Here is a 12,502-nt window from a genome sequence, read left to right as displayed (position 1 = left end):
TTGGTGATAAGGCTAGGTAAATCTGCGTGTCGTCAGCATAGCTGTGATAGGCAATTTGATTCTTTGATTGACCAAAAGCAGAAGAACAGCGGAGAAACTTAAAAAAAAAAAACTTAAAAAAAAGCTATCAGATCAAAAAAAAGGGGTTTGAGTCTCTTCAACTCAAACCCAACTGATACTCTTTAATAGTAAGCAACCAAAGGTGTTTCCGCACTGACACGACTGCACACTAGCATCATAGGCTTAATAATACTGTAATAATAACAAACCAAACTACTAAACAAAATGCTATTAAGAGTATAGACTCATCATCACAGAGGATGTAATTAGACAATGACAAGCAAAGATAGTTATTTGGTGGATGTAAAACAAAGTCAAATAAACTGATAATGCATATGTGAGTGACATATGTGAGACAAATATTTAGTTTTTTAATTTTCAGTTTGAAAGGTGAATAAACTATCGGTATATTTAAATGTGTTAATAACATCATTACTGAGTCTGGTTGATGCATTTCCTGATTTTCTAGGTCATGGCGCCCTGCTTTTTTTCTCCAACCACAAACTAGGGGTCTGTACCATGTTGCAGTTGTCACTATAGGCAACATATCAGATCTTAGTGGCTGAATGTAAAAGTTCACGAAAAGCTTAGAGTTTTTTTGTTTCTCCTTTTAATGCTGTACATGTGTGTATTCAACATTTATTTTATTTGAACATTTCGGCTTTAATCATCTATTAATTTACTATTAGAATGTTTAAGGTAACACAAACCAAATATTTAATAATAACTGTTAAATATTTTAATAATGACGGTGAAATAACAGAATTCGGCATCCTTTTGGAATATTGTAGTCATTCAGCAACTCTCAAATCGTGACTGTGCTTTATAAGCTACACAAGAAATGTGGGTTGATATGGGGGTGAAAGTGGAAGTTTTAGCTTAAACCACATTTCCCATCGTTTAACATTTCTTTTAAGGTCAAACTTGTGAACCAACAGTTTAAAGAACATTTCAAACAGCAATTTTGTTACGACTTCATAAGCCACCACAGAAAAAAACATGTTGTTTCTGTGACAATAAGCATGTAATATCAACTATATAGGCATTGTAAGTAGAAACACAATAGCGACCCCTAGGTAGTGAATCAAGAAAGACGTTTTGGGGGGGTTTTTCTAGGTCAGAAGAGACTAGGGGCCTGATTTGGCGTGCCGGAAACATTGTGTGCTGCTGAATAAAAATTGTTGCATCAGTTCATGCGAAGAGATGTGAGGTATGTGGTCTCTGACTAAACTAAACACTATAGGACAATCACGCAACCCACTTTCTTCATATGTTAAATAATATTTAAGATGTCGTTAAGACGTAGGTATACCAGTCTAATTAGTTTTACATTGATATGACTTCTCAGATTTAGAACATAAATTTGAAAAAAAGAGCAATCTATAGCATTTATTTTAAAATATGAATAAATAAATATTTAAAAGATAATAAATAAGTATATATGCCAGGCAGTAAAACAAAACAGAAGCAAACTGGGATCATCTGCACATAAGAGCTAAAGCACTGTGAACCAAAAAGCCATGATCTCATAGTAATTGTGGGTAACACCGAAATCTTTTTAAATCCTGGATTTTCCGACAGCAGTCTACCATTTTCTCAGTCTACAAAAGACAGACAGATAAAGTATCGCATCCTCTTATTTAATGAATGAATCTGGCTTGTGCTCAACGAGTGGAAGTGGTGTCTTGTGGTTTCCTCATTTCAAAGACCCCGGACGATCACACTGATGACATAGATAATAAAGAGGTGGTAGAAAATACCATTAAAACATATACTTATATGATCAGCGATTACGTTTGTGTGCATATGGATATATTCAGATGCGTCAACCTCTTATAAACGGATAAAGACATGATTTAGCTAATGATCGATCTAATGGAAATATGCCCTACACCAAATCCAACCCTAAACCTACAAAATAGTGTTAACAAATGCAAAACTGACCAAAAGCCATTTGTTGATGCAACCGTTTCCATTTCAACTGCCTTTTAGGCAGATTCGAACTGTTTTGTCGAACCATTTTACACAGGATTCAAACTGGTCCATTCTATTATCTAAGTGCAAAGCCTACCCTTTATGAAAACCCATAGATATGAAGCTGGATATGTGTAATGCTAACATTCAAAAGCGCAGGTTTTCAAATCTCTCAGCATATTGATATTGTTTTGAAGTCATAACATGATATTCCTCAAGTACTGTGAAGAAAATTACGCTTAATAAATCAAAACTCTGCATATAGGGTTTTGGAAACTGTAGTGATATGTACTTATTGTGCACCAAGATATGTTAATGCCATGAGACCAGGTCGCTACCAAGAAAGAAAGGATGGTATGACTGGATGACTGGAATTCTTTTGCAACCTCTGATGTACGTTTTTGTCTTCAGAAAAAATATGCAACCAGCAAGCGAAGAGGTTCATCAAAATTGTCCTAAGATTTTGTTTTAGGACAAATTTGATGAAAGTTTTTGATCCACTTCAAATGTTGACCACTGTATACATTTGAAAATCTCTAAGCTTCTGTGTACCTTTAATAACTTTTTATGAAGTTTATGAAGGTCAGAATGTAAAGTGCAAGGGTCATGATTTTAGTTGCTTCTCTCTTACTTAACGAATACTGATGTGATTCTCCTAAAGCTTTCACATCCTTCCTTTTTTTCAGTTCTGATGCTGGACAGGAAGCATAGGATGTCCCTACCATGAGTCTACAGGAATAAGAAACAAATGTTTTCTTAAAACAAAAACCAATGGAATAGTACATGTTGGACAAATATTTAATCCCTGATTGAGAGTCTTTTATTTAATTCACAGGATCATCAAATATCTGGACCAAAATCGCAGATTTAGCAGAAATGCAGGAGGTGTTTCTCCAGAAATGTTTTAAAAATGCTATTCCACTGTAAAATCTGATAGACAGTTATTCTTTTTGATGATGTATTATTTTCAAAAATATGTTGTCTTTCTTGGAAACAATTTCTTCACATACGAGGGTCTGAGATGCCACTGGAAGCAGCGCTGGACGAAGCAAAAAAATCAAGGAGCTCACTAAACTTCAAGGGTAAACCTGAAAAATACAATGCAACAGTAGCTTTCAGAACAGCAACATAAAGACTGTCTGATGAAATGGATTTTTCATTATAATCATGCTTTTTTGTTGTCTTTTTCTTAGATGGGAGAAAAGGAACAGGACTGTCTCTACACCACTCTCTACCTCATCGCCTTACAAAACTCTAAAGATGCTTACACTGATCATAAAAGGTTCAAAAATGCTGTATGTTGTTTGTAATGTAACATAACTGCATGCGGAATTGATGTATTTATTTATTAACATTTAGGAATTTTACTAAATACGCCATCACACATGTCCCTGCTTGTAGTTTTGCAATGTTAAGTCTGATGTTGAAAATTTGCACATTACAGGCATTACGTGAAGTTAACCAGAGGCTTTGGTTGACATTTTGATGGCATCTACAGATTATAAACAAAACTGGAGTGGCACAGTTGTAAACTTAAAGGCTTTCTTCTCTGTTTTATCGGTTTTTAACTCTAGGTGGCAGCACTTTCTAATAATACAAGCTGTAATTCTCATTTAGTGACTAAAAATCTGCTTTGTGCCTGGAACTCTCTTAATACATTAAGATTAAATAGTCTCGCTTTCACTTTAATTCTCCTCCCATAAAACTCAGTAATGAGTGGCTTAACCTCATCAGGATAAGGCTTCTCCTCAGAGCATGTTTGACAGTGACACTCGCTGGTATGCTAACAACTTTCCCGAGTACCTTCAAATTTTAATAATACCACAGCCTTAAAGGTCATCTCTATTGTAATGAACTGATACAGAAATACCTAAAGCTATTTATTTCTTATTGACTTGCATATATGCATATATCGTTGATATTTTTTCTATGTCGTTTGTTATATATTAAAATGTTCACACCAGTATTTATGTGAAGCACACAGCAAAAAAGACTAGTTCTAAATGAATGGCAAAGAATATTCATCAGCATATTCATTAGGTTGATTATTAAATCCAGCAAAGCTGCATTTTAGACATTTCATTCCAACCACCTTGCGGTGCTGTAATACTGCGCATATTTATTTATTTACAGACTTGGAAAGACAATCAAATGAAGGCCAATATTATTTGGACTTACAATATGAAAAGGTGAAATATGAAAATAAAAGTTGTTAAGTTCACTGATGTAAAGATACATATTTTATTCTTCTTATACGAGATGTGTGCTGCTCAAACCCTTTCCTCCCTGTTGCATTTAGTGACCAGTTAATTTGTAATACCCACGATTCATTGCCCTCAATGACATCAGAGTTTTCACATTACCAAAGTACATCCTCAAACTCTCTTTTCTGTGAAAAGTGCTGCATCACTGATTGAGGGTCTTTTCGTTAATCTGTTCCTAATAAAACCACAAAGCAGGCATAACTGAGGGACAGTGTTTCTCTGGAAAACGTCATGAAGACTTATGCAATTCCGACAGACAGTTTATGTCTATTTTGCCATAAAATCTGACAGTTCCTCTATTTGATGACATAAACAGGGCCGGCGTGAATGAGATGTCAGTGAACATCTCTAACCTTGCATTGACAGAAGCTTCTGAAAAGCCAGGACCTCAGCAGAGAACGCAACATGCAGCTCAGCCAGAAGATGAAGATGAGTCTTGCTGCCATTGCTGTCATCATGTCAGTGATGATCACGGGGATAAATAAGTATCTTCAATATTTTACTTCAGAATTGATCTGTGCTGTCTGACTTATTTAAAGTTATTTAATCAAACTCTATTCATTAGATGGACAAAACAGGCCCATTGAATGCTGCACAAGCGTCTCCACAAAGGAGATCTCATTACCTATAACAGAAGAGTAATCCTCCTTGTGTCAGAGCAGTTATGTAAGTATTCTAGATAATTAATGTCTGTTTTGTCTTTACAGCATCGCATCTCTTCAAAAATCGCTTCTAAGTCGCTCTAATTTTCTTAGCAAACAGTTTCTTCACAACTGAAGGTTCGGGATGCAGCTATTGGATGGGTCGCTGGGTGAAGCAAAAAATCCAAGAGCTCAAAAAAATTCCACTTCAAGAGTAGGTCACTGGTGAACATACACTGATTTATTAAAAATAAAATTGACATGAATTCTACTTTTGCTCTGATGGGAGATGAGGATAAACAGCACCGACTCTATACCTCTCTCTTCAGTCTCTCCATACAACTCTACAACTGCAACATATATATATATATATATATATATATATATATATATATATATATAGAACAAGCCATTATTGCTTATAGTTGCCTTTTGTGTTAATATTAATATCTTATATTTTAGCATTCACTCTATTACTTGCTGAGTCAAATTATTGACAAATATAATATGATAGTTTGTGATTGTGATAGTGACATTGTAGTATCCTCTTTATTGGAGTAAATGAAGACTGGAAAGTAAATAACACTTATTCAGCAAGAACACAGCTAATTAAAATTTTTTAAAAAGTAAATAAATTATGGTGTTTTTCTATTCATCAGATAATTCTGAAAAAAAAAAAAAAAAAACATTTAGCACAGTTTCAAGAAAAATAATAGTAAGCAGCACTGTTTTTAAAATGGATTCAAAATAAGTTTCCTGAGCACCAAAAGACCATATTAAAATGATTTAAAAGGACACGCCAGCTTTAAAAAGAACGCTTTGCAGTATTTTATATTGCATTAAAATAGAAAATAGTGTATTACGATTTTAACATTTCACAGTATTGTGTTTTTAAAAATAAATTTTGCCTTAGAGAGCATAGCGGACATTAGTATGTTTTATAGACTCGACCGGTATGAGTTAAAACACAGTACATTATTAAAAAATGAATTTAGAAATAGTGGCGATTTAATATGAGGTATTAGCCTACAGCATTTTTTCAAATTCACTGAATACAAATTAACTTAACTCAATAAGCATTAGACATCTCACATTTGAATTATTTATTTATTTTAACAGCCACCTCTAATATTAACACAGAAGGCAAATGTCCAAGGCAACTATAAGCAACAATAGCTTGTTCTATAAGCAGAAATATGTTATATTATATTATTATCATCAAGAAATTTAAATAAATACATTTCTGACTTCACTTTAACACAAATTTTACAATATCATTTAACGCACAACAAAAAATTTGATGTCCAATACAGACGTCAACTGACGTTTATATTCGTTGTTTTTAGGATGTGTAACCAAAGTCCAACGTTAAGTCAACGTTAAATTTACGTTTTATTTTCAACCGAGATGCAACGTCTGTCCGACGTCATGTCCAACATCAGTCTGACTGTATATAGACGTCCGGTGACCGGTGGGTTATTCATGATAACGGTATTAGCTTGATAGTAGTCGTTCATTTGATTAATATGGATGTTCATTTATTCATTCATTACAGTTTTTTTTACGTTGTGTTATATTATAGGGGGGCTAAATTGTGTATTCATTTTGTCCATGTAGCCTAATTGGTAGAAAGTATTCGATTCACATTTGCTATTAAACACGTGCATTTCTACGAACTTAATAAAATAAAATAAAATAAAATAAAATAAAATAAAATAATGGTCTTTTCAAATAGTGGAAGAGATTGCGCGCGCAGCTACTTTGATTCATTGTTGCCAAGTCTGCGAATTTCACGAGGAATTGGGATACTTTAACCGTGTCGCCGATTTTTTTTTCCATCTCTGCGGGTTGAAGCGACCCCAGTTACCCGATATGTATCCCCTGTAATGCGAAATGAGCCAGAGGAACCTCTGCAAAAAAAAAAAAAAAAAACCGCAAATTACCTTCCGGAAAAAGTTTTTTTTTTTTTTTTTTTTTTCACCTTCGAAATGCAATTGGGCGGGTTTTGTTGTAAAACACCTGGCAACCCTGCTTGCACTCGATCTCTACTTTTGTTTTTTCAGATGTAACGTTACGCGTATATTGGTTCGCTGTGGTTTTCTAAGTCAAAGAAATCAACACCATTTTTGACAGATTGTCCTCAAACGGCTGAGAATGGGGTCATGTCTTGCTTTTCCATTAGCGAAACCGCCCGATATATTCGATCTCTCCGATTCTGCACTTACAGAGGGTCAGTAGCTGAAGATTTTGAATCGAGTTAACCGTTGATACTCAAGTTCAATGTCATGTAAAGCAGACCAGAGCCAGTTTGAGCTTTTTTACTGCTGGAAATATTCAATTAATCTATCTATTAGTTTAGAAGTGTTTCCTGCGTCGTCTTTATTTATAAATCAAAAATAGGGCTATTATCATAATTAACGGTCTCAACAATAGACTGCATCAGTTTAAAGCTAGGGGCAGGGGACTACTGTCCTGCTGAAGGAAAAAAACAAAAAAACAGCAGATCCCTGCTCAAAACACAATAGAACATGTAATGGATTGAATGATTATAATTTGAATTGTATTGGTTTTAATGGAAAGTTTAATAGTGTCTACTGGTATCTGATGGATTCTATTGATGGAACTTTATTGGAACGCTATTGAAAAGGTGCACAAAACACCTTTGCCCAGGAATTTTGTAATGGTTTTATTGAAAAATGTTAATGGTTTATTATGGAAACCATTAGAATTTCTTTGATTCTTTCTGTTCGGCTTCTGTTGTTGTTGTTTTTTTTTTTTTAGCATTCAGAGCATTAAGCTACAGAAAGAGTATTTTTATTCGGGATGTGACATTTGATATTCATCTTTGTATTACAGCTGATAAAGACGATGTTTATGCGGAATGTCATGCAATTAATATGAAGTTCTGTGAAACCATGCATCGGCAGAATATGCGCTCCAAAAAGGAAATGGCCATGTTTTATGGTATGAGTGTCCGAATTTCAGAAACATAAGAACATACATTTAGTTATTCACCACGCTGTAAGAAATGTTTGCTGTTATTAGTTCACAATCACAACTTAAATCTGTTAACTTAATGTGTTGTTTCGAGTTAAAAGTGTGCTTGATTTAAAATTTAGTTTAGTTAAATTAAGTTAGACGTTTAGGTTATCCCAACACGTTTTAGCTGTTACAAGCAGCATTGTACTGTTCATCGTAGAAACTCCATAATGTCCATCCGTATGGTCATGATGATGCTTTGATGCATGATAATGTTTTTTTCAGAATATAGACGTCACTGGAGTGGAATGGTTGAAAAGCTGAGGGAGAAATACCCCCAGTGGACATCTAAAGACATCTTGAACCTTCGATATCAGTTTGAAGTTTTTGTCGAAGATCAAGGCTATCTTCTTCACTACGCTACCTTGTAAGTGATAGACTCCCGCCAATGCATTTTTCAAAGGTCGTCCTAGAGATGTGTCTGTCAAATAAATATCTAATAGCTGCGATTTCAGCTCTAGGTGGCAGCACTCTCTAATATCACAAGATGTGATTCACCACAAATCAGTAATATAAAGATTATAAGATCAAATAAAAATTTCACTCTCTTTGTATTCTTTACCGTCCCATTATGGATTCTGGCACAGCAATGAGATGCTCGACGTCTTTCAGGATGACACTTCTCCCGAGCAGCGCAGAGCCATGTTTGACCGCGTAGACACTCGTCGGTACAACGCCATCAACTTCGAGGAGTATCTTCAGGTTATAATAGCACAGAACCTTTTTCATTATCATTTACTGCTCAATCCAAGTCTGTCTGTGTCATTATAACTTGCTAAAAGCGAATCAGGAGAATATAGCTTGTTTGCTAGTTGTTTGTTTCATGAATGTTGTTGTCTCGCTGTCTCTTTCTTTTAGCTGATGAACAATATCAACATCGGGACACCTGTACCCAGGCCTCCCGGGATTGAGAAGGACAGAGACGAGATTATGAATTTAGTCTCAGATTTATCAGAAGCTTACACCTTTACACAGATATGCTATGGTTTGTTCTAAAGCACAGAGCGATCATTTTGTGTACTATTCTCTCCCAATTGGGATTTCCTTTTACTGTAAGTAGCATGCAAAGCAAATAATAATAAATGTAACTTTTAATGTTTCAATTTTATTTTTTTTAACAAATCTAAAAAAAGGTCATAATAAATGTTGTAGATATAGATATAGATATGTTGTCAGAATAGAATTTAAAGCATGACGTATAAGAATAAATCATCAGTAATTAATATAATATGCCTTCATGTATTAAAAACATGTTTAAAGCCACATTATTTGTGAAATCTTCATGGGCGTTTGGACGTGTGAGCCGTGTGTTTCAGTCCAGCAGTGGTGAGACGCTGATTGCCCTGTTCTGTCAGTTTCTCTATTTTTGACCTACAAAGAAAATATAAATCTAAGTCATTTGTAATTTTGGTCATCATTAAAGAAAAACTAAAAAATACAATTCATCGCATTATTTTCCATTCATTGATAGCAAATGTTAGCTTGAATGTCGCAACTGAAAACTTTGAGGTGACTTGTTTTAAATGCCGCACTCTTTGTTTGTCCTACCTCAGACGTGCAAGCGCTGCTCTCACCCACTGATCCTTGATGCTCGCGCAAACCTTCTTGTTGTTCTTGGTGAGAAAACTTGAAGAGAAAGAGTGTTTTAGAAAGCAATGATGGCAAGCTTCCTTCTGAACACTGCTTATTGTGATTATTATTGCATAACAGGCAGCTGTCTCTTCATTTGTAATAGAGAACCAAAAGTCATTCATTTTAATAACACTCATTATATAATACAAAGTGCCATTCAAAAGTATGGGGCATGTGAAATTTAAAAAAATAACAAGAAGAAATTAATATTTTTATACAGCAAGGATGCATTAAATTTATGAAAAATTTAACAGTACAATAATAAAAAAGGCTCTTCAAACTGTCTATTCATCAAAGAATCCAGAAAAAATGTTTGAAAAATATTCCATGAAACATTTTATAATAATAATAATAATAATAATAATAATGGAAGTATCTGAAGAATCATGTGACACTGAAAATTTGTACAAATTCATTTATATAAAATTTGTGACCTAGTAATAATAATTTTCCTCTCATTATCCTCTCAAATAGTATCCTTTTTTATTTTTTTAAATTATAATAGTTATTATTATTATTATTATAAGATGAAGTCACGGATATGTAGTATCAGACTTTTATACCCCACTGTATGTCTTGTGTTAATGCTGTGGGATTTTCGTACCGGCAGTGTGCCCTCATATTTCAATGTATGGTTAAATGTGTCTATTTTTGTGCAACCACATTGTGTGGGTAAATGTGTGAACCCTGACTCATTCCTGCGGTCAGGTTACAGTGACTCACATGATGGCGTCTATGCGACACACCTCAGTGGACTTCTGCTCCATGAATCCCTTGATCACACCAAAGGGCAGAGGATTTTGAGTGTATTTCACACAACAGGCATAGTTCAGCGGACCATCTGACACAACAAACAACACTTTTTCATAATCATAGTCATCGACCCACACTGCCCATTAAAACAACATCGAAAAAATGTCAACTAAATTCACAGCAATGACCCAAACTGCACAAAAGCAATAAGATCTACACAAGAAACTTACATGCAGCTGGAGTATGAGGAAACAGGATCAGAAGAACGCTGCTGATGAGAGAGATGGTGAACAGAGACATTATGCAGCGCATTTCAGTCAGTCATAGATGTTTGCTATAGCAGCGCGAGGCCTTATATACTAGTGAGCGATGAGATCAGTTGCACATGCATTGTAGAATCACAAATCAAATGCAGAAACTAAAATGGGGACAGTAACCATGAAAAAAAGAGGACAGGAAAACCAATGTTGTCTATAATACGATGCTTACATAGCAAATCTCAACCACAGATGTGATGCAGATCTAAGACTGTTTCCTAGTATCTTGAGCAATTATGCACGTCCCATGATAGCATTTGTATACATTTTTGTGTACATTTTGCCTCAGGTATAACTCGTTGTTGTTAATGGGGTAAATCAACATAGCATCAATGAAAAAAACACGTGTTAAATTAAAAAGTGTTACTTTACGCTTCTTTGCTATGAAATTTATGTTTCTTTCCCTTTATGACTAATATTTATAAGCTGGTGCATGTCAGGACTTGTCAGATATTTCAGATCAATTGTTTTGTCTGATGGCATTACATGATTACAGGTATGATTTAGACAATTTAAGATTGTCGACACGAATTTGCGCCTTATCTCAAGCTACCAAATATGTTTATAGGGGAAGTTGTTTATTGTGCAATGTGAGGATTAGCTAAACCTCTTCTTTACCATGACCCATTTAGTGGTGAGAATGACAATTTTCCCCTCTGAGCAAAAGAACAAATTAACATGCACAGCTTCCGTGACCTAGAAAACATCTCAATACAGGAATCTAAACGTCAAGGGGGAGAGTTAATGTAAAGATCATATATTTGGCTAATCTAGCTAATATGTGTGTCTCTAAGTGAAACATGCTATTGATTGGGATTTAGATAGAGGTCTTGTCTTGTGATGCTATACTGCCTCTGGCTTCATTTCTGTCTAAATGCTGCATATCTGATAAAATTGTGAGATATGGAATGTGTAAATATAGAAAACATCTCATGGAAGGTGCAAGCTGTCTGTTGTGAGCAAGTTCTATTTCTGTCGACTAATAAATCATTTATACAGTTTTTCCAGGAAATTGCAACCAGGCTTAATATCCAAGCAACCCTGTGGCTTTTTTTTCTGACTGTATTTTATCATATATTACCTAACTGCACTCTCAATAGCATGACACAGTGATTTTTTGTTAGCATTCTCTATTTAGGAGATGTTTTCATGGATGGATAGGTAAATGTGTGGTTAGGTAGGTGAGTGGATGGTTAGACAGACAAACATACAGTACGGACATAGATGGGTGGTTAGGTAGGTAGATAGCTAAATGGTTAGATGGGTAGATAAATGGTTATATTGGTAAATGGCAAGATAAATGACGTAGGTGGGTAGATGGGTAGACAAACAATCATGCTGACATTAACTGATGGTAGATAGATGGTGGATAAAACAGCTATAAGTAGATGGGTAGCTAAATGGTTAAATGGGTAGATGAACTATTATATGGATAATTCAGTAGATAAATGGTTAGGTAAATGGGTAAACAGACAAACATGCTAAGATGAGTGTATGGTAGGTAGATAGATGTTAAATAAGAGGGTAGACATGCAGCTAAATGATAAGATGGGTAGATAAACTATTATATGGGTTTATAAATGTAAGGTAGGTGGGTAGACAGACAAACATGAATGAGTAGATAAACTAGTATATGAGTTTATGGGTAGATAAATGGTTGGGTAGACACATAAACATGCTTACATGGATAGGTAGATAAGCGGTTATGGGTAGATGGGAAGATAAATGGTTAGGTAGGTGGGTAGATGGGTAGACAGACAAACATACAGAAATGAATGTATAGAAGTGGTTTTGGGTAGATGAGTAGTTAAATGGCTTGATG

At 34.8% G+C, this 12,502-nt stretch overlaps 2 protein-coding genes across 2 annotated transcripts; one reads left to right on the top strand and one right to left on the bottom strand.

Moving 5' to 3' along the window:
- Positions 1 to 8,974, top strand: si:ch211-122l24.6 (uncharacterized protein LOC557261 homolog). The gene is made up of 9 exons (XM_043255208.1): positions 1 to 3,116; positions 3,228 to 3,316; positions 4,615 to 4,756; positions 4,864 to 4,964; positions 5,054 to 5,153; positions 7,796 to 7,903; positions 8,204 to 8,345; positions 8,566 to 8,680; positions 8,837 to 8,974. Exons 6-9 carry the CDS (start codon positions 7,837 to 7,839, stop codon positions 8,972 to 8,974), a joined length of 462 nt encoding a protein of 153 aa, XP_043111143.1. The 5' UTR covers positions 1 to 3,116; positions 3,228 to 3,316; positions 4,615 to 4,756; positions 4,864 to 4,964; positions 5,054 to 5,153; positions 7,796 to 7,836.
- On the bottom strand, positions 8,907 to 10,754 carry ccl20l (C-C motif chemokine 20-like). Its single transcript, XM_043255220.1, has 4 exons — positions 10,594 to 10,754; positions 10,334 to 10,451; positions 9,527 to 9,604; positions 8,907 to 9,349 (listed from the first exon to the last, which is right to left on the bottom strand). Exons 1-4 carry the CDS (start codon positions 10,673 to 10,675, stop codon positions 9,259 to 9,261), a joined length of 369 nt encoding a protein of 122 aa, XP_043111155.1. The 5' UTR covers positions 10,676 to 10,754; the 3' UTR covers positions 8,907 to 9,258.
- Between the last annotated feature and the right edge of the window lie 1,748 nt (positions 10,755 to 12,502).

This window comes from Puntigrus tetrazona, chromosome 2 (assembly GCF_018831695.1).
Source record: "Puntigrus tetrazona isolate hp1 chromosome 2, ASM1883169v1, whole genome shotgun sequence".
Taxonomy (NCBI): Eukaryota; Metazoa; Chordata; class Actinopteri; order Cypriniformes; family Cyprinidae; genus Puntigrus; species Puntigrus tetrazona.
The sequence above is the reverse complement of the archived record's forward strand: the minus strand, read 5'-3'. Positions and strand labels throughout refer to the sequence as shown.